At 44.0% G+C, this 22,306-nt stretch overlaps 1 protein-coding gene across 1 annotated transcript in view; it reads left to right on the forward strand.

The window, feature by feature from the left end:
- Lpar3 (lysophosphatidic acid receptor 3) overlaps positions 1-19,697 on the forward strand; it is a 65,254-nt gene extending 45,557 nt beyond the window's left edge. Inside the window, exon 3 of the mRNA NM_022983.4 lies at positions 18,148-19,697. Coding sequence (NP_075359.1) covers positions 18,148-18,476 — 329 coding nt within the window. The 3' untranslated portion in view covers positions 18,477-19,697. The remainder of the gene's footprint in view (positions 1-18,147) is intronic.
- Positions 19,698-22,306: the final 2,609 nt, after the last annotated feature.

Consider the following 22,306-nt stretch of genomic DNA (forward strand, 5'->3'; position numbering starts at 1 on the left):
ACAGCACTTGTACGGGAGATGCAAGGAAGGAGCAGGAGACACTCTCGGGTGCTCACAGGCTGCATACGATGTGGTAAGAAAATAACAAATGAGACCCTGTCTCAAACAAAATGGACTAATGGAAGACTAATGCCTCAATGCCTGAGGCTGTCCTCTGAGAGGAACCTCTACATACGTCTGCATTCACACATACACACATGTGCACACATGCACACATTCACACACACATGTGTACACATGCACACACAGAGACACCCATGCATACACAGAAACATACATGCACACACACACTGATACACCTGCAAACACATACACACTTACATATACACACACATGCACACACATGTACACACACTGACACATACACACACATACACACATGCACACATAAACATATGCTTATGCATACACACACATGCCCACAGAAATGCACATGCAATCACACACACATGCACACAAACACACACTCCACGACCACTCTGGGATTTCTCAGCAGTTACTTTCTGTAACTTTGATAGCTCTGGTTTCTTAGTATTTCTCAAGCCTTTCCCAGATCCACATTCTGTTCTGGACATCTTTAAAGCCGACCATAGCCTCTATAGCAAGTTTGACTTCACACAAGAAGTCCGCTAGCCCCTATCACCCCTGAAGTAGGCAGGTGTCCATGTTAGTCCCATGTAACATGTTAGATGGCTGGTATACAGGTTGGTTAATAGATTAAACATGGTTGGCACAGGGGAGTGGTGGAGCTGGGATTTGAACCCAGCACTCTGGCTGTGGAGGCACAGCTGTCAGAGTGTGATGCTGCCTTGCCCCTCTGCCAACTGCTCCAAGGACCAGCCTATCACACCACAGTAGCCTTTCCTGGAAGAGTAAGAAGCATCCATCTTTGCCATCCAGGAGGCGCTGACTCAGCCGTGTGCGAAGGGGAGAGCTCTTTCTCTCCGTCCTCTCCTGTGAGCCCATATCTGCTGTTATACAGATGGGAAATCAGGCTTCCCGGAGAGTCTTACTGGAGTTTACCCAACTAGCAAAATGTCTCTATCAGTTAAATTAGTAAATTAGTCATTGTGCACATAGCAAACAGGTGTTTCGAGCGATCAGAGATTATCCTGAAGATGCTTGGTGTGTGCGTATGGTGTAAGTTTAGCCAGCCAGGACAGGGACAATTTATGAAAATTCCTCCCTTGCAATAATTTCATCTTTGTTTTCCATTCACAGGCCTCTCGAGTGTTATCTTCTCTGTTGTTTTCCATTTGACATCTCCACTCTGACTTCCTTTCCTGTTTGCCTATCCTGTTCTTTTGACATGTGTCCATTGTTACCTTATAAGTTATCCCCATCTAGAGAGAAGCCAGAAGAGGCCAGGCACTGTTTGGATCGCATGACTTCCCAACGTTTACTGTAGGGATTTAGAGCTCATGGTGGTCATTTTGGGGGAAGAGACAAGAGGCATCCTGCTTGCTGTCTGTTCTGAGGTTGGGAAGGGGCTTGTCCGTGGATGGCTATAGAAACTAGAGTATCCTGTTGGAAACTGTGAAGGCTCTGCAGCGCAGCACAGCGGGCTTCGGCAATTCTCGCAAGAAAGCTTGTGCTGTGCTTTCCAGAATAGAAGATGAGAAACTAAGCCCAGCCCAATTTTCATTAGAAACCGTCTCCATGGGAACTCTATGCCAAGTGGGAATCTACGTGACAGCGGAAAGCCACTCCCCTTTGTGTGCGCTCAATCTAGCCAGGCACAGGGAGATGATCTGCTGCCATCTAGCTTGATATGTGGTATATAGAGTGATATGGGATGGGGACACTCGACACAACCCAGGATGGCAAAAGCTATGGTGACAAAGGAACGAATGAAGCTTTAAAGGACATGGAGGGAAGAAGCTGGAAGTGGGTGACTCACAGCTATGATGCCAGTATTGAGAGGCTAAAGTCAAAGGTCACTGAATTTCAGGCTAGTCTTGGCTACAGAGCTACAGAGTGAGACTCTGTCTAAAAAAAAAAAAAAAAAAAACCAAACTAAGCAAATTGGAAAAAAATAAAAAGCAAAAACGAGGAGGGACCCAGTTACAGTTCAGGGGAGAGAGTGTGAAGGAGGAATGGGGTCAAAGTTCAATGTCCACCTTCCCTTTGGCTTGCTTGTTCGTCTCTCCCTCTCCCTCTCCTTCCTCTCATGAGTGTGTATGTATGTGTGTCTGTCTGTCTGTGTGTCTGTGTGTGTGTCTGTGTGTGTGTGTGTGTGTGTGTGTGTGTGTGTGTGTGTGTCTGTGCGTGCACGCAGGTATACATGCATTTATGTCCATGAATGTGAAGGCAGGGCATCAACTTCAGGTACATTTAGCCTTAGGCTTCATTTAAAACCTTGCCTTCTTGAGACAGGTGAACTAGAGAGGCAAAGCCCCACTTTCATATTTACTTTCCAAGTTGGGTAATGACTATTAGTCAGTTGATCGACCAACCCATAAGCAAAATATTGTAGAGAGCAACAGAAGGCACCCAGTCAGAATAATATTGAAGAGACTGACCAGGGTGGACACTGTTTTCTCTGAATGAAAGAGTGCCCTCTCCAATGGATAGGGTGGGGAGAGAGGGAGAGAGAGAAAGCGCTTGTGTCTTTCTTCTTTACTTGAATCCTGAGCTATTAATGCTAATATTGGCTCCTTTTAAGAGTTTGATAAGGGTTTGTATTTATAAGATAACTCCAAAGTCTTCAGACAGCCATGTTATCCCAAGGATTGAATCTACATAATGGAATTGAGAAGAGCTAGGGTTGAGGAACGTACCTAAGACTCTACCAGTGTGAGTTACACTTCCAGTCCAAGTGGCCAGTTTTAAACTTACAAGTTACCTTGTTAGACGACATTGCTATCCCACATAGGATATAAGCAGTATTTCTAATGGAAAATGAATAAAAATGAATAAATACATGCACATGAGAGGAAAGGGCCACACAGGGCAGTAGAACTAGAGGGGAGGGGAGGAACACAGATTAGGACAAGCCTATGCTCTGCCTCTAGCGTGGTGCACAATCAGGGACAAGACCAGTCGGGTATCACTGCCGTGTTCTTGGGATGGAACAGAGAGCTCTTACTTGCATTGCTTTGTCCGTTACAAAGTAAATTTGAACTCAAAGTCTCTAGAAGGCAAAGACGGTGTCACATTACAGTTCCTTGAAACAGATTCGGGTAAAGACTAATTCTAATTGGCTTTGGGGAAAGTCAGATATGATCGGAAATAACAAGAAGGTATTCAATAGAATTTGAATGGTCCTTTGAACTATATTGCTCTTGGCAAGTAAAAACTATAGACGCTTGTCATTTGGACTCTTAGCAACAGAAAACATTAAAAACACAAAGACAGCAAGATGAGTTACTGGGGAAGCTGGTGGTTTAAGATTTAACAGACAGTGGCATGTTTGTGTTTGTGTGTCCCATGCCTACATGGTCTGCTTTCACTAAGTGGCTTGGAATAGAGAAGAGGGTGACTATATTTTTCCTGTACCTTAGCGCCAGTGTCTAGATCAAACTCTAGGGCTGAGCTAGGAGGGAGAGCTGGTTTGGTTTGGTTTTGATTTTAAGTAGTAATAATGACGATGAAGTATTTTTCCATTTATCCTGAGAGTCTCTAATGGTAGGTACATTAGCCCTCATTCCATACTCTGACCATAAAGCAATGACTTGGTTTTCCTTGGTGTCCTTAACAATCAGTGGCTATGGTGGAAAATGGTGTGCAAACAGAAAATGCTTCCCTAAAGTCTTTCAGTGTGGCTTATTGCTAACACTATCCTTCAGTGCTCCATCGGCTTAGTTTGACCATGTAATTGCAGTTCTTAGCAAATGTAGTTGCTTCCAGCCTTATAGTACCTCAGAGCTTCAGAGGGAATGGAAAGGATAGCAAGGCTGTTAGAGGTATAGGAACCACTGGGTGTGTACAGGTTGTGTTAGTTACTTCTGCTGCTGTGCTAGAATACCATGACCAAAGACATTGAAAGAGGAAGTTTAATTGGGTTTATAATTTCATGGATCATGATAGGAGAGGCAAGACAGAACACAGAGAGACAAGAGATCAAATCTTCAACCATGTGCAGAAAACAGAGCAAAAGGAAAGTTGAGTCAGGCTTAAATGCCCAAAGCCTATCCCAGTGACAGTTCCCTCAAAAAAGCTCCATGTCCCTTAAGTTCCTTAATCTCCTAATCACCACTGACTGAGAATCCAACAGTCAAATACATGGCCATACGTGGGGCATTTCATATCAAACCACAGCAGAGATGATGGCCTCCTGTACCTGTAACAAGAGGTGGCACCCACACTGCAAGGTAAGGGATGCTTGCTGTTGTAATACAGTAGTCAGTAGGATCCAGGTACAAGTACGTGTGAGATGCTTCTACTTAGATACACACACACACACACACACACACACACACACACACACACACACACACACACACACACAGAGCTACAGTCCCAGATAGCCTTTTACTTTTGTCTTTTTAATTTTATATTTTAGGACAAATAGTGAGGATTATAAGCCTATGCTAAAAAGACTGGCCCTCCCACACACACACACTGGGTACATCCTGTGTTTGACCTTGTGAATTATATTACAACAAATACAAACAAATGAGAATGAGTCTTATGACAGTAGACACCATGCCTTATATAATTGATCTGTATTGATCCTGTGTCAAGGGTTGCAGCATGATTTTACCACTCAGTGACTCATACCCTGGCTTTGCATTTTCCCATTTAGAGAACAAACCATAGACACAGCGGAGAGGCAGCTGGGACCTTCTGGCACCTCAGCCTGTGGGGTCCGTCTGGCTTGGTTTGTTACTATTGCAATGCCCTCCTATTCTACAACTCCTTGGGCAGTGTGATGCACATATAAGTGTAAGTAGAAATCTAGCGTATGACATTGTGCTTATCCCCAGAATTGAAACAGAAATAGTTTTAGGGGAGGTATATGATTTAAAGCAAAGATGTGCTTGTGGCAAAAATGAACACACCAGTGAAAAATACATAGGGAAGAAGTTAAGGCTATGTGGATCATGCCAACTAGAGATTATACCGTCTGCTAGGAATTTTACATGGCTGCTTTGAGAACATCTCTAAGTAAACAAATACATAATCATGAATACATAATTGATGAATCTGCTCATTTAATGAATTAATCAATTCATTTAAGGATAATATGTTCATAGCGTGCATAATACTGTACGGTCTATTTTTATTTAAGTAATAAATTATGAGCATATGTCATATCCATATTGATATTCTTCTTGACAGCCTATGTCACTGTTTGGGTAAAATCATAATTTATTCAGTCAACCTTCACTGATAAGATACACTTTTTAAAATTTAGTCTTATTTTTTAGAGTATTATTAACTTATCCTTTGAGAATTTCATACATCCATGCAGTATAGTTCGATCCTACTCAGTCCAAATCCAATCTCCCACTGTGACCTATTTTAAACCTCTGATTGGGTTGGGGGACTTGTTAGCTGAATTATGTGAAGTTCATTGATCTCCAAAGTTTAAAAAAAAAAAAAAAAACTAAAAGGAAAAAACGAGTGCTTAAAAATCATCCAACAAAAACCTCAACGAGGAAAAAAGGAATCTGAGAAATTTAGAGTGGTCACAGAATGGGTCTGGCATCAAGAGTAACTCATTTTCTAGGTGAAAATCCTTTAAAAACATTTTATTAGAAATGGCAAATCTTAGCTTGGAAAAAATGAGTTAGTCGATGCTCATCAGGGTATCTGTGAGGTCACACCTATTGATTAAGCTATAGCCATTGGAAAGTCCTAAGCTATGTAATATATACACATACATACATATAAATACACACACAAAAAAATGTTCATTAAGCTCTGGAGGAGTAACATGACCTACTATTGCAATGCCCTCCTATTCTACAACTCCAGAGGTCATCACTAGTAATACATTCCTGTGCGTGACAGTTCCTTGGGCAGTGTGATGCACATATAAGTGTATGCACGAAGCCCCATATACACTCATCATATGGGCATCATATTAAGCAAGGTTACTCTTTCAAGGTGTGTACAGTATTATTTCAGTAAATGCCATGAAGAGCAATCCAGGAAGAAGTGTTCTTCCATGGTCTCTGCTTCAGTTCCTGTCTCCAGGGTCCCTCCTTGAGTTTCTACCCTGACATTTCCCTTTAGGAGGACTGCAAGCTGTAAGATAAAACAAACCCTTTCCTCCCCATGTTGCTTTCGGTCATGGGTTTTATCACAGCAACAGAAAGATAACTAAGACAACACCCTTGTAGCGTTTCGTGAGCAATCCTCAGTGCTGCCTATATAACCTGCTGCTTCCTTGTCTTCACCCAACAATTTATGCAGTGTTCAGAGCTTAGCCAGTGTCCAGTGTCAGTTAGGTGAATATTGAAGGAACATCTGGTAGCATTCTGATGCCTGTCTAAATGCTGGCCTTGACAGGATTTATGTGATAATCATCCCAAACTATACCCAAAACTTCCTTCATCAAAAACTATGAAGACTCGTCATTTTGATCTTTCCCTTGATGAACTAGAATATGGCTGAAGGTAAAATGCAGAAGGTAAAATTCACAGTTATTGAGTATGAGAGCCAGAAGGAGCCTTCTGTCCAATCCCAGCAATGCACAGGTGGAGACATAACAGAGAAATAGCGTCATAAATTAAAAACCATAGCGGACAGGACCTGAGCTCCAGGCAACAGCTGGGACTTATTTACTCTTAAAATAACAAGTATTTTTACACCATCTATTTGGCTGGGAGGCCCTAAGGTAAGCTCTGGGCATCCTAGGCTGAGTAATGTATCACAGGGATCTCTTCTCGCTGTTAATCCAGTGGGGTTTCCAGGTATGAGGAGGAGCAGGGCAGAGTGTAAGGAGTTGTACACGTGAAGGTTTATGCTCATGAACAGTTTAACCATCTCCTCTGAGGTCACCCTGAAATCCAGTCATCTTGCTATTAGTGCTATGAGGTCGGGCATTTAAGAGGTGACTGGGCTGTGGACAGAGAATGAATGTCATGACCCCAGGTATGGGTTAATGGTGTTGACAGTAAAATTGTGACAAGGTCAGACTCTCTTGGCCCAGTTTCATGAATGCTTGCTTGATCCTCTGCTGTGTGATGACTTAGCATGAAGCTATCACCGAATGCAAGCACTGCACTTGGTTTTCCCAGCATATAAACTAAATAAAGCTCTATTGTTTATGATTGACCCGCCGTGTGGCATGCTGTTATAGCGGCAGGAAGTGGTTGAAAATAACTCATGTGTACATGTGTGTGCACACTCGAACACACTATAGAAGCCAAAGCACACTACCAGTTCTGCCTATAAATTATCTAAGAAGTACAGCAGGAGAAGGGAGCAGCTTTTTCCGGGCAGTCAGAACCAACATTTTGGAAGTGCCTCCTGTGTCAGGCACTCTCCATAGATCATCATACTAAATTCTCACAAGACTCCTGTGGTGCCTTATCATCTGCTCATTCTATAGCCTATATTCTATAGGCTGGGGAGAGCTAGTTTGCCCTTAGTCGTAGACAGGATTTCAACTCAAGAGCCTACCAGATCTCAAGGTTTCTCTCTCTCTCTCTCTCTCTCTCTCTCTCTCTCTCTCTCTCTCTGTGTGTGTGTGTGTGTGTGTGTGTGTGTGTGTGTGTGTGTGTGATGAGAATGGTAAGGATGTTTCTCTCAAAGAAAATAATTATTTGATTCTTAGAGACTGTTAGAAGCAAGATGCACATGTCTGTGCTCCGAGGCAAGCAGCATCCTGAGTGATTCACCACAGTGACTGAGGGTGTGAGGTACCTCTGTGATAGTGCTTAGTTCCCCAGTTTCCAGTCTCTGTAAGGGAGTGTGGTTTTCATCCTCTCCCACCGGGACCAATTTCTTCCTGTTTCGTTCCTCTGAGCTCTCAATGTTATCTAGGTGGACAAACTTCCCATGTTATTTGAAAATGTGAACCCATCAAAGACACCCCTTGTATGTGTCCCCCAGGACACCATTCTGTGCTAAGAGTAGTCCGTGCCATAAAATACTTCTTGCCTACAGCTGAAAAGGTAAGGGGCCAAAGATGGCTTCTTGTTCCTAAAGAGGTACTCCGGTGTCTATCAGTGTTTACATTATACCAGACAGCTGGCTCTCTGCCCCATGCTCCCAGCTGACCTTCCTCAGATGGTAGGAGACCTTTGAGAGAACTGAGATTCTGAGGTGTTGGGGGTCCACACACAAGCTGTTGAAAGCGGGATCTTGAGGCAGACACAGTGTTTGCTAACAAAGTTTATAATTTCCAGCTCTTGCCCCAAGTTAAAGACTAGAATTAGGCGCCAGCTGTGGCTCCAGCTGCCGAGCCTGTTTCAGGCTGTGTTTTTAAGTGCTTGGCACCAAGAGACCCAACTTTCTGAAGCCGGCCACAAATTTAAAACAAGTGTCTAGAAACTACTTGTTAGAATCAGGAGTCTTGACAGTGGAAACAGTTGTGTCAATCGAGTCTTTCTGGGCAGTGTCGTGTGTCCCCATCCCTACCCCCCCACACACACCCCGCACCCCCCCCCACCCCCACTCAGCATCTGTATGAAGCAGTTCAGATTTGCTAAAGTATACATATCACTCCTTTCAGACATGGGGAAATCTTTTTCTTGGTTATCAGACTTTTTAAGACTTTTAAAATGCTGTCAGTAAATGAATTTGAATTTGAAGACAAACGACGTCTGGAAGCATCATTTCTAAATCATGGGTCAAATCCTTCCATATCGTGAGAACACTTCCCCCTAAATATTCTGTTAGTGTATGCCATATGCATTATAAAGCTTCAACTCAAAACACCTATTTACTTTGCATTTTTGCTTCGCTTTGATTTTATTTTGTAAACACGAAGACTGCTTCGCCAGAATTCGGGTCACCACCTGATTTTTATGTGAGGCTGTAATTTTCTATTTTAGTGACTCAGACAGCCCTGTGGCTTCCTGGGTTGGTATTATTGCTTTTCACTCTGTGGCTTTTTCTCCTGGGCTAAAAACAAAGAATGACAGAGTGAACAGATTGAAACTACATCCTCCCTCTTGATGAAATTAGTAGTCCATGTGCCACAGCGAGACTAGGCTGCGTGGCTGGTTTTGTCATTACGAGTGTTTTGTGAGCTACTCTCTTGTCAAAATTTTTTTTTTAATTGCGTGTGTAACATTTTAAACAGATGAAAATATGGATACATGTCTAAGAGGCAGGGAAGAGAAGCATGTGAGTCCTGGAGATTAGGTTTTGTGCAACTGGAGGCTCTAACCATGTGAACATCCTGTTTTAGTTTGCTTATCTCTTGTGGTGAACACCATCAGCAAGCTCGGCTTGGGAAGGGAGTGATTTATTCTGTCCTCCGTGCTGCAGCCCATCATCACGGGACATAGGCAGAAACCAAAGCAAAGACTGGGGACACTAATGGCTGGCTTGCCCTCCATGGCTTGCTCAGCTACCTTCTTATACAACCTAGGAAGCCCCTGCCCAAAGATGGCACTACCCACTGTGGTCTGAGCCCTTCTGCACCAACTGGCAATTTTAAAAAATGCCTCCCGGACATAGCCACAGGCCTTTCTGATCTGGCAGTTCTTCACGTGAGGTTCCCTCTTCCTAGACAACTCAACGACCCTGTCAAGTTGACAATTGCAGCCAATTTGACAGTCACCCTCCCCCTCCACCCGCAGGAATGCTAAACCATCTTAAATACATGACTGAGGGCAATTTGCCTGCTTGGAGCATTGTTGTCCCTTGATGTGACCTCTAATGTGTGTGTGTGATGTGTCTTTAATTGGATGCTTCTGATAACCTTAAACTGAAGCCATCAAATTCTCATCTCAGTGGTTGGTGTGAATATTCTCCTGTGTGATTAAAAACTGACTTTGATAGCTCCTCGTTTTTTGTTTTTAAGTATGGCAATCAAGCTAGTTTATTTGATTATGAGAAGAAAGTTCATTCATCGTCTTACTAGATTATTAGTGAGACTCGAAATGGGTACCAAAAGAGCATCAAACGCCATTAAGAAATCACCGTGTGTGATTAGGACAACTGACCTGTCACTTGGCAACGAAGGCAATTCGGCTTCTCATTCAAATGTCTTCATGAGGACAGTCACCTCTGGTGTCTGCTGTGGTAGGCACTTACTTAGTAGATATTTATTGACAGAATAGCATATATGGCTCCAGTTGCAGCCTAGAGCTGATGGCTCCCAAGTCAACATTTTTATGCATTGCTCTCAGAGTTGCTCTACATGTAAAAAGCCATGCACACTCTTAAGTGCCTATAACGGAACAACTGTTTTTCTCACCCACCCCCAGAGAGAGCCCTCCTCAGTTTCCTCTGCTTGGCAATCCCAGACATACAGTTCCCAGCTATTCCTGATTCTTACTCTACCCTCAGTGCCTAGATCCAAGAAAGCAACATGTCTTCAAGATCTGTCTCTCCCTCTCGCCCTCAAACACATCTCCTGCCATCCATTCAAACCTTTTCAGACCCTGGTCAGTTTTTCAGCTGGACTTATGCCAGTCTTCAGAGGCATTGGCCAGGCTGGTGGCTCTCATGGCTTACCATGCTAAAGCACCCCCGGGGGAACTGGTTAAACTGGGAGATACCTAGCTCACATCCCGTTTTCATTTGGTAGCAACGGACATGGTAAGTGGAGTCCCCTCCTGAGGCAGCCCTGATGCAGTTGGGAGCAGATTTACAGTCTAACCTCTTTCTATCTACTGAGACAGTAGATAAAGCTTGGCTATGGAATGGAAGACTTATAAGAGCTGATAGTATCAAAAAGTTACCGTGTACAGCAGTAGTTTGCAGAATGTGGTTGGTGGGCCCACCAAGGGTCAAGCTGTGTGTAGGTGAGTTGGGGTTTTCTTGTCACTACAACCAGCTACCAGACAGAAGCAACATAGCAGGGGCTTTAGAGAGGATTCTAGTCCATCACAATGAGAAAGGTAGTGCATCAGATGTTGCTTAGTCCGTTTTGGTGAGAAGTTGGGGCAGAAAAGAAACGGGAGGGGTGGTGGTGGGGAATATGAAGGAGACAGGCATATCCTCCAAGTACCCGTCTCCCATGTGACCTACTCCCTCCAATGAGGCCTCGCCTTCCAAAGATTCCACAGCCTGGCAAAACAGCGCCACCAGCTGGGCGAACAAGCGTTCAAAAGCCTGACACCCCCGGGGAACAGATTGAAACTGTGTGATAAAAATGAGAGCAGATTTGCTGTGTGTGGCTTAACCAACACTCCCCCATCCCGTGCTTTCTTTAGTCAGACAAAAAGAAAACGAAAAAAAAAAAAAAAAGACTGAAAATCCCGATGAGAAAGGGCCTTTGGGAAAGGTACTCTTCCACCTTTAAAAAGTGATTTGAAAATTACTAATATATAGAAGTAGATTTTCGAGTTTAGTTTTAAAGTGGGATCTGCTATAAGAAATGCCGTAGCTTCCAAATCCCAGCCATGTGCGCGCGCGTGTGCGCACACGCGCACATACACACGTATGACTGAAGCACATTTTGTGAAACAAATATAATTTGACTGTGCTTTATACATGCCGATGCTTTCTGCTCAGTTCATTTTTCTTCTCAGGGCCGGTTGTGAACTACTAAATTGATTTCACGATCCATCGAGCTGCTACAGAGACAGAGAAACCTTTGCCCCAGTCTTCCTTATTGGCGCTCCTTTATGAACCGTACAAAGGAATGTTTTCTTAATCCTCTCAAGAAGGGCACATAATTCACGCCATTTCAGATGCTTGGGAGAGACGTTAATCCATCATCCAGAGTGGATGTCTGAGGGCATCCTAGCTCCTTTCTCTGGGTGAAGTTGTTGAAGGAGGCACCTGGAGGCTGAGCTGCATAAGCCACACTCCTGAGTACTACAGAGGAGCTGGTCTAGATTCCAGTTCTCGGCTCCATCTGACTCCCTCACTGGCTTACCTGATTTAAAACCATCCTGGGGCGATCGGGAGTCCCCGGGTGCCTCGAGCTCTTTCTGACCCCTCTGCACAGTCATTCCTGACCTTCAGTACCCAGCTCCACAGACTGCTTCTTCCCCAGAGCTCTTCTCTGAGAGCTGCTGGGGTCTTGGGCCTGGTTTCCATTCCTGCCAAGTCCTGAGAGGCAGGAGAGTACACTGTCAGCAGTGGCAGGTGATGGCAGCTAGCTAGCATACTGCCCAGCCATGTGGCTCGTCATAGCCTCCAGTCAGGTTCATCTGACTTATCTCCTCCGCTGCTTCATGCTAAGAATAACAAAAATGTCTAAGGTAAAGCTTGCTTGCTTACGGGGGTTATGAAAGGCCTGGAGATAAGGGCTGTACATTAAAAAGAATCACTTTAAATAATGCACAAGGCTAAGAGCCTGTGCAGGGGAGTAGGGCCTTCCATCCAGGCCTCAAGCTCAAGTGCTCTAAATATCAAAGTTCATCACCTAGGAGACTAAGACAGCAATTCTGTATGGCTGGGCTTTAAATGGGAGTCATCTAAAGCTCTAAGCACTCTGCATGGCCAAGAGCTCTGGGCAGCGGGCAGGGGAGGGGGAGTGGTAATATGGACTGAAGCAGGTAATACACACTCAGGCATGTGGATGTTGCACTAGGAGGTACTGGAGGAACTGAAAGAAAGGACTGGTCACTGTGTGTGATGGAAAGAAAACCAAGCTAAGCTTGGAAAGAAAACTAGACTTCAGATTAGCGGAGTAGGGAAGGCAAAGCAAAACAAAGAGCGATGGTGCCCAGGGGAGGACCGTGTGTGTCTTGCCTGTAGATGCATTTTGAGGCTAGAGTTTGTACACTGATTTATACATGTGAACATGAGCACTTTTTTCCCCCAAATCTGTGATAAAGAATTTGATCACTAGAGATATGTTTGTCTCATTTTAAAAGGTCCTGCCTGTTTCTCCCTTTTAAATATGGAGTCAGTGATTTTTGTCATCCGGATCAGGTTGCTTGAATGATTTGGGGGTCAGTTTAGAGATGGTTTACAAAGTGGACTGTACCTTATTCTCACCCAGGGAATCTATGAGTCCTACACACTTCCAGAGATGGTATTAGGTTCACTGGGGGATCAGAAGGTAAATTATTAAAATTTTCTCTTATTGGAATGGGGGATTGCTCAGTGGGTAACATATTTGCTTTGTACGCATAAGAACCTGAATTTGATCATCAGAACCCATGTAAAAAAGAACCTGAATGTAGTGGTGTTTGAACGCAGTCTCAGTGGTGGGTTGATAGTGGTGCGTGAACATAATCTCAGTGGTGGGGAGATAACAGGGCACATCCCTGGCACTTGCTGATGAGTGTCAAGCTCACGAGAGATTATCTCAAAAAACAAGGTGGACAACATGTAAATATAGCATCCAAGTTTGTCTAAGCACACACATGTGAATGTGCACTCCCACACATGTACCCGAACACACGCGCACACACACACACACACACACATGCACACAAATTCCCTTGTAATTCAGATGCCTAGCTAACATGGGAAGCTAATAATTTACCTTGATCAGTTTTTAGGCGAGGAACTGCGTATGTCCTGAAAACAAGTCAAATTTGTCTATTTTATAATGAGTTGAATCTCATAGTTACACAGAATTTGACAATTCTCTAAGTGAAAAAAATTATTTAGCACATCTATTTTTAACATTAAAATCTCCCTGTAAGCATCCTAGAATGATGTAGACAAAGGACATACGTGGCCCAGGAAGACTGGACCTGCACATACAGACTTCTCCTAAATCCCTCTATTTACTTGAAGTCTCACATCCAAATCTCAGCTCTTTGTCCGCCTCCACGTGACCTCCTAGAGCACCCCAGGACACATCCATGCTAATCTCTTCTGTGTTATCAGCATGCATGTTTTAGAGGACAGTTGACCCATCCTGTCTTCTCCTAATCTCCAAGAAATGCATTCCTAATTTTGTCCATTTGTCCCCATATAGGTGCCAGTGGACTGATGCCTACTGGTTAATGCTGATTCTATTATTAGATGCAAACTTGATCTTATCATGGCTTCTTGGAACCCTGGTAGTTCCTAGTAATAAGTGTGTGTTGAGACAGAACACACACACACACCATTCCTTTAAGTTTTTTTTTTTTCCCTAGAATTTATAAAAGATTGGTAGGGGCTCACTGAACTGGGCCTCCCAGGATTTCTTTCCTTTCCTGACCCACACTCACTTGAGACAGAGTCACATGTGCCCCAATTTGCCTTTAAAAGACAATGTAACTAATCTTGAACTTAAACTTCTGGCTTTCCTGCATCTGCTTCTCCAAGTGCTCTGCCACTTGGCTTATTTAGTGGGAGCAGTGGGTAGAACCCATGGCTTCGTGCATGCTAGGTAAGCAACTCTACCAGCCATATCTCAGCCCCTTTCCTCCCATTTTTAAGGATTAATATGGTTGCCCACACATATCCACTACTCCCCACATTCTTTAAGAATTTTCCACTGTTACAGATTTCCAGGGCCTAAACTATTCCTGACATGTCATTTAAAATATTTTGAGAGCGTGGCATCATACCTTTTGGATGACACACAGTAGGACCCTCTAGGAAATGAACTGTTAGATCATGCCCAACAGTACCTGCTCTGTGTGAAGCACATGGATGAGAACCTGGCCTTCAGGGTGTGGGAATCTTATGTTATCCCAGTTAGTGTGTAGGGTGTGAGAGACATGGCGTGCAATACCTATTCTGTAGGTAATCAGCCCCCAGCCCCTCACCCCCTGCCGAGCTTAGGTTGTTCTTTTGTTTTTCCTTGTTCTCTGGAAACAATACAAACAGAAGATCAACATAATGATGTCTCCTTTACTCTATGACTAGCTTCACTTCTTCTCTTCGTCCATCTGGTCTACCTTCACCTTCTATTTTTCTCCTCTCCCTTCCCTACCAGACAGTCTCCCTGTTGCACATCAGGAAGTGACTTGGATGCAGCTCCACAGTCGTATATGACATAACAGAACCTGAGGATGGAGGAACAGCACTTCTTTCCCTTCCCTTTGCAGGAAAACACATTCTGATCCACCGCCAGGTGACCGCCTAGCGCAGAGACGGTGCAAGGCTCCCTGGTTTGAAATCCTGGCCTTGCCAGTTACCAGCTAGGTGGTGCCTTACAGCACACCACCTGGCAGTGGGACTCAGGGCTAAAATGAAAATTGCATCAGTGCCTATTTTCAAGAAATACACTGAAAAATTAAGTGATTAGTTCATATAAAAATAATAAAACAATACTGACATATAATTGGGGTTCAATGAAAAGTGTCACATTACTACCAAATAAACTGTTTGAAAAAAAGAGAAAGTGAAATGTGTGTGTGTGAGTGTGAATGAGCAAGTTATGACAAATGAGGCACCAACTTAAAGGTTTATTTGTAGTATTGATGTCACCTGATGACTAATACAAACCAATGTGCTGAGTGAAGAATAGAGCTTTCAAAGCTTAAATACACACACACTCACACACAACACACACACTCACACAGGCATACACACACATACAGACAAACACATGTACACACACTCACTCATATACACTCGCACATACATCACACGGATGGGCACACACATGCTCATACACACTCACACAAACACACATACACTCACACACACACAACACACATACACACACACAACACACACACACACTTACATGTCCTATCTGAAAACTTCCTTCTTTTCTTATTGATGTCTTTTTACTTTCCTTCAGTTCCATTGCCCCCTCTCGTTAGCTTGTAAGTTCCATGTCTATGGAATGTTACTGTGTGCTTAACAATGTCTAAATCAGGTGCTGTTTTATTCTTCCCTCCCATTATTTTCCTTTCTTTCCATTCCGTTTCCTTTTTCCCCAAGGACACTGGAACATTCCCACTGGGGTTTTTTTTTTTTTTCACTCAGGCAATTTTATACAGGAAAGACTTTTCACATCAATGTTGGCAGCCTCAGCTTTTGATGTCTGGCTTGTTTAGCTCTTGTGTCTTGATAACATTGCAACCCTCTTGAAGAAACAGCAACAAAAATAAAATTTATTATGGAAAATATAGACCATTGGAACTGGATTGAGCCTCAAAGAGATTCAAACCAGTGCTTTTCAAAGACTTCCGCTAAGCTCAGCAATAAGAAATATGCCCTAGGGTGTGGAGAGATGGCTAAGAGGGCATGTTGCTCCTCCAGAGGACCTGAGTTCAGATCCCAGCAGTTACCACAGGTAGCTCACTACCACCTATGACTCCAGCTCCAGGTCTCTGGATGCCTCCATTGGCACTCACAGTCCTGCACACACACACACACACACACACACACACACACTTCATTAAAATAGGTCTTTTAACAGATGGGGATCTGCTGCTCCATTGCCAATGTACCCATATGTGATCTATAAAGTTAAATAAAAATTAAATAAATTGGCCTGTGTAATAAACAGAGCCAGTCCATCCTATTTTACCTCTATAAAAAATTACCCAAGCCGAATAACTGATTGCACACTCACCAAACTCACTGAGTTGTGCCACAGTGTAAAATTCCAGATGTGCCATGAAGCCCCTGATGTACAGTGGAGGAAGCCCTGTCCCTATGCTGTGGCTTGGATCCCTAAGAGTTGTACAATGAGTGCACGAGGACTCCATACACTCTCTGAAGTTCACATCTAGTTCTTTACCCACATGTTAGGCAGACCAGAAAAACAAGCAAGTGTAACGGGGAAAGCAATAGGCTTTGGGGATGTGTAATTATAAATTAGAAAACTAACCTCTATTGTTGTCTCTTACATGTCCAGCTGTGGTCCAAGCAAAGCCCCAGCTCAGAGGCTAAAACACAGCATTTCAGACAGTTTCTCAGCATCTCTGATCCTCGCATACAACCACGTTTATGTGAACAACAAGAAGAAAACTGCCCAGAGAGAGTTCTAACCGATGAGAGTAACTAGTTGTTGACACTGTTTCATAGACTTGGTGCGTTCCGTTTCCCATGTTAGCTGACATGACATGACATGACATGACATGACATGAGCCTGACACTGTCTGGCTCAGGCTCAAGCATATTGCAAGCTTCAGATAAATGTTTGTTGACTTGTAACATTGCAGTGACATCACAAGACCACTGAAAAAGAGCCACATCATGATAAGGAGATGGATCCCATCACGGCAAAGAATATCCTCTGTGGAGGAATAGTGTCCATCCAAAATTAGATGTCTCCCAAAACCTATCTATCATGGGCAAAGTACATATCTTCTCTGCTGCCAGTCTCATAGCATGATCCTATGAGTTAGTCAAGAAAAACATCTCTCCCACCAGGTCTGGCTCATAGTTACCATATAAAAGGTAGCTGCTGACTGTTGCCTCAGGCTATGTTAACCAGGCAGCATAACACTGAATATGTTTGAACACAACTGAACTAAGAGGTAAGGTCAGTGCCATCCAGTTACATCCAGTGGATGGTGTTCATGTTCCACCACACTCTACAAAGCACATTTCTGTCTGTCACACTACGAGAGAATTGTTTCTTACAAAACCAATGGAGATCGCAGCAAGTGATTAAGTAAACAGTCAGTGAACATGTCACAGAGAACAGTGTGCGTTTGTGATGGATGGAACTTTGGACTTCATTCAAGTCTAAAGATAATGCTGTAGGGGCCATGGCTGCCTGCCCCTGACAATGCCCATTGTAAGTGTTATTTGGTGGTGGTGGTGGTGGGGTGACTTGTGGGAGCTGTGTGTGGGGTGCATTAGTCATTGCTAGAATTTTCAAGGAAGTGTTTAGAAAGTCTGAAGTCAGGGACAGCAGAATGGGGAAGAATAAGAGTTCTGGAGCCCTGCACAAGCTAGGAATGGAGTTGCAGTTTTCTGTTTGTTGAATGTGAAGAACTACAGCAGCCTTCTAAAGTGGTTCACTGCTGGGGCTCACGTACTTAGAACACCGTAGAAATACTTCATAAAGGTTAGCTTTTATCAATAATGAGACCTGGAGGAGCACATCACCCTGGATGGCCAAAGGGGGTCCCACCCACTCACCTCTAACCAGCTACGGAAGGATGTAAGTTCCCTGTGGCCTGTGACAAAACACAAAAGAAGGGGACAGAAACCCCAGTCAGCATATAGAGGTCTGAGCAGCCCTTACTTCTGCCTTTCTTCCTGCAGGCGCCTTCGTGGTGTGCTGGACCCCGGGTCTGGTGGTTCTGCTGCTGGACGGCCTGAACTGCAAGCAGTGTAACGTGCAACACGTGAAGCGCTGGTTCCTGCTGCTCGCACTGCTCAACTCCGTCATGAACCCCATCATCTACTCGTACAAGGACGAGGACATGTACAACACCATGCGGAAGATGATCTGCTGTGCCCTGCAGGACAGCAATACCGAGAGGCGCCCCTCCCGCAACCCCTCCACCATCCACAGCAGGAGCGAGACGGGCAGCCAGTACCTGGAGGACAGCATCAGCCAGGGCCCGGTGTGCAATAAAAACGGCTCCTAAGCCACGGACGCCTCCGCCCTCTTCCCCTGGGGAAAGAGCTGTTAAGCGTCCTCACCTGTCTCACAAAGCACGTGGACAGGGTTGTTTGAGGGCTCCATGCATCACTTCTGGGGCTTTTAAGTTTTCATGGTCAAGGAAAATAGATTTACGGCGTTTAGTAAAAGCGCACAGGAAAGGGAGAGATGAGCAGTGGGTTCCGGCTTGTCTGTGATCCGCTCCCAACATCCTCCAGCTCTTGCGAGAGCCATGCTGGGCTCTGTCACCATCTTGCCACCATTGTCTGTGTGTTTTCAATGATGGTGTTGAAAGTCCTAGGTCAAAAGAAAGTAGTAAATAATGGTACCTGAGCCCCCCATTGTGTGGCTACTAGATTCTGTAGTTGTTTCCGCATGGGTTTAAAATGTTCAGAAAAATATTTTAGCAGTGAACTTTGATTTCCTCAGAGAAGCCATGGCCAGGAGCTAGGTGGGCAACTGTATAGTAGAGTAAGTGATGATATTGACCGGTAGGTTGAACTTCTTCCAAATAGCGTCAAATATGAGCACGATTAGATCTTCAGTCTTGGTTATCAGGATACCGCTGAGGGGCTTGCTGGATCCCAAGTGCAAAGTAATTGCACATCGAGTATTTTAACCAAAGCTGCCAGCGTATTCTATCTTGTGGACTGCATTTTGATCTTGTATTTTTCTCCTTCAAAGACCTCTGAAAGGTAGATCAGTTAAAAACAAAAATAGTGTTCATACACATAGGCTACTGACCAGTGTTTTCGGTGTAAGACGTTTAGAGTGTATTCTGACAAAGTAAGAATAACTTCAAGGCAGGCACTATGGTATTTATGTAGCTTGCAAACGTTTACATGTTCTCTCTCTCTCTCTCTCTCTCTCTCTCTCTCTCTCTCTCTCCCCTCTGCTGTTGTGATGTAACATTTATGTGCACAAACTACTTGTAATAAAATATTTTAAGAAGCTATGCTTTGAGATATAATGGCCTAAAATATAGAGCGTTATGATTTGAAGTCTTAGATTTTTACATGCTTGATGCAGTAGGTAGGTGTACGCAAAGCTTATGTGAAAGCTACCTATAAAATAATAATTTGCGAGGACCTGTTATCCCTTGATGAGGGCCATTATTGCTCTGTATATTATCTAAGCAAAAATACAGCATGTGGTAACTGTGACTCACACTTGTATTGTAGAAGAAAAAAAAATCAAATTTGCCATGAAGCATGCACTCAGTGTTTTATGTGAGCATTCTGAATCTACAGCTGGCCAAAGGGTGGAGAATGGAAATTGAATTCCAGTCCCTGAATAGCTACTAAGGGATCTTTAAAGGTTTTATTTTGAGGCAAGAACCATTTTTAGTGCCCTGCATCCGAGTGTCCTATTCGGAATGGTGTCTGGAGGGGATCCAAAATGTGGAAACACAGGGTAGAAATAGATAGCTTTTGTGTTTATGCTCACTTACATCTCGAGAGCGGCACAAGAATAGGGAATTCCTGTATATTTGGAAATGATGATTGGAGGGGTTACAGAGTTCATGGAGACTGCTCAGAAAATCCAGCCTTTAGTGTGTGAGGGGAATAAATGCAAAGGAAGAGTGTTCCCCCGGCAGTTCTAAGATCCTGAGTCTACAAGCCTTGCCTGCCTTCCTTGCATTGTTCTTACTGAACGTCTCACCCATACCTAACCAGGTCCATGTTTGAATCTAGGCACAGGTCGAACAAGACCCCATCTCTTTAAGTGTGAAGCACTGCCTGTGCAGTTCTGATCAGTCTGTGTTGAGAGAAATTAGTCTGGTATCAAAAGTGATATCTTGGAAAGAAAAAAAATTTTTTCGAAAACAAGCTATTGAAATTTCATGGTGAAAAACAATTTTGCTGCAACTGAGTGGTAGGTGAGGGGCCTGTTTGTGACTTTGAGGAGCCCCAAGTCTGAATACTATAACAGAGCTACCCCTGGTTGCATTTGTACAAGCCGAACTAAGTTCCAATATCTCTATATGCCTCCAACTGTGTGAAGTTCCTTGTGAAAACCAGTATATTGATGCTTTTTTACAAATGCTAAAAGTCACAATGGGTCGGTGGGTCAGTTCTGATGCCCTGCCTTCCTGGGCCCTCTGAGAATATGCCCACCTCATGTTAAGATGGTCTGGGACCAAGGCCCCAGTATATGTGACAACTGTGATGCTGTTCACCTGCAGCCATCGGTCCATGCAGGCCAGAGCATTCTCTGAGCTCTGTTTTTTATGAGCCTTGGCAAGGCATTTGTCTTATGCTTGTTAACTCGCTAGTCCTCTGATCACTCCAGTGACGGGCATAAGACTATGGGTGCTCCTTTCCTCACTGTGGAACAAGCAGACTGAAGGTAAACTCCAAGAAGACACCCATGAAGGTGACTTACTGACAAACTCGAGACTCATTAAAATCTGGGATAAAAATAGCCTCAGCATTACCCTATAACACGAAGCATCTCACTGTGTCCCGAAGAGAATTAAAAACACACACAGCAGAGCCGACTTCTGGGGAGCTAACCATAGAATCTCATTCCCTTTGTGGATCACTAAACATGGTGTTAAATTGGAAGTCCCCAAAGCTCCTTCCAGTTTTAAATATTGTCTTTCAGGCATAGAAGCTGGGGTTGGGATTGCTAGAAGAGAAGGATTTTTATTTTTTATTTTTTTTTTAAATCCAGATGTTTTATTCTGTAAAGCACATATGCACATACTTCAAACACAGAAAGTCAATGAGGGAGGGACGCCATCGCAGATCAGCTAGTGACCATCATGCAGCAAGGGACAGGAGATGGATCTGCTGCCCTCGAGTCCCACAGTGCCTGCAGGAGGGTCAAAACACAGGAGGCTGGGTTCCTATCCACTGCCAGGAACACAGCAGAAATACCAGGTTCCAAATGATGAGAACTTACACTTAGAATCAAAACTGATTCAAGTCATACCATACGGTGAGAGACAAAAGGAAAGAGATCAATATGATCTGAAACAAGCATTTCCCAGGAAGTCACTGACTTATGACTACACACCGCATCTGAGGGCAAGCCAGTGCTGCTGGGGTCAGAGGTCTCTAGTAGCCCACTCTGACATTCCACTTCTGAGGTATACCAGCAAGGAACAGCTGAGGACCAGGCCCAGATGTGTCTGCAGTCCCCTAAACTTCAGCCCACAACTCCCTTCCCCAGCCATCCTCCATCTGTCTACCTGCTATGGTGAATATTTGAGTTTTAAAGTATGTATCTGGCCTCAGGATGGGTCACATCCCAAGCATTTTGGGGACTTCCTCTACCTAGGTCTTGTGATGTTCCTCCTTCCCACCCTCTACAGATCCTAGCCACTGCCTGTCATTAACACAAGGATGACTACGAGGAACACAGACCAGCGAACGCGATTCTTGGAAGAGAAGGACTTTTAAAGGAAGAGGAAGTGCACCTCTGTGTGCTGCTCTCCCAAACACATCACACAATTTGCCCATAATTTAATATCAGTTTCCACGGAGATACAAGTATTAGTAGGTGTGATGTTGCTAGGGGTTTATTTTCTCCCTGCTGCTATATTTTATTCGTTTTCTCCCACTGTATCTTAGAGTGCACTCTTTCTCAGATAATCAGATGACAGGTTATCGATTACAGATGTGAGGGGCTTGAGTGGTTTATTGCCTGTAACATCTGGGATGAGGTTTATAGTGCAAATAGTACCACACGCAACATTGACTTGTGTGCTGAGGTTTCAGCACATCAATAAAAGTGTGGGTCATACTATGTAACACAGTTACTGTGGGTGACAATCAGTGAACCAAGTTGGCCATTCACTAGTCCAACCTA

This window comes from Mus musculus, chromosome 3 (genome assembly GCF_000001635.26).
Source record: "Mus musculus strain C57BL/6J chromosome 3, GRCm38.p6 C57BL/6J".
NCBI lineage: Eukaryota > Metazoa > Chordata > Mammalia > Rodentia > Muridae > Mus > Mus musculus.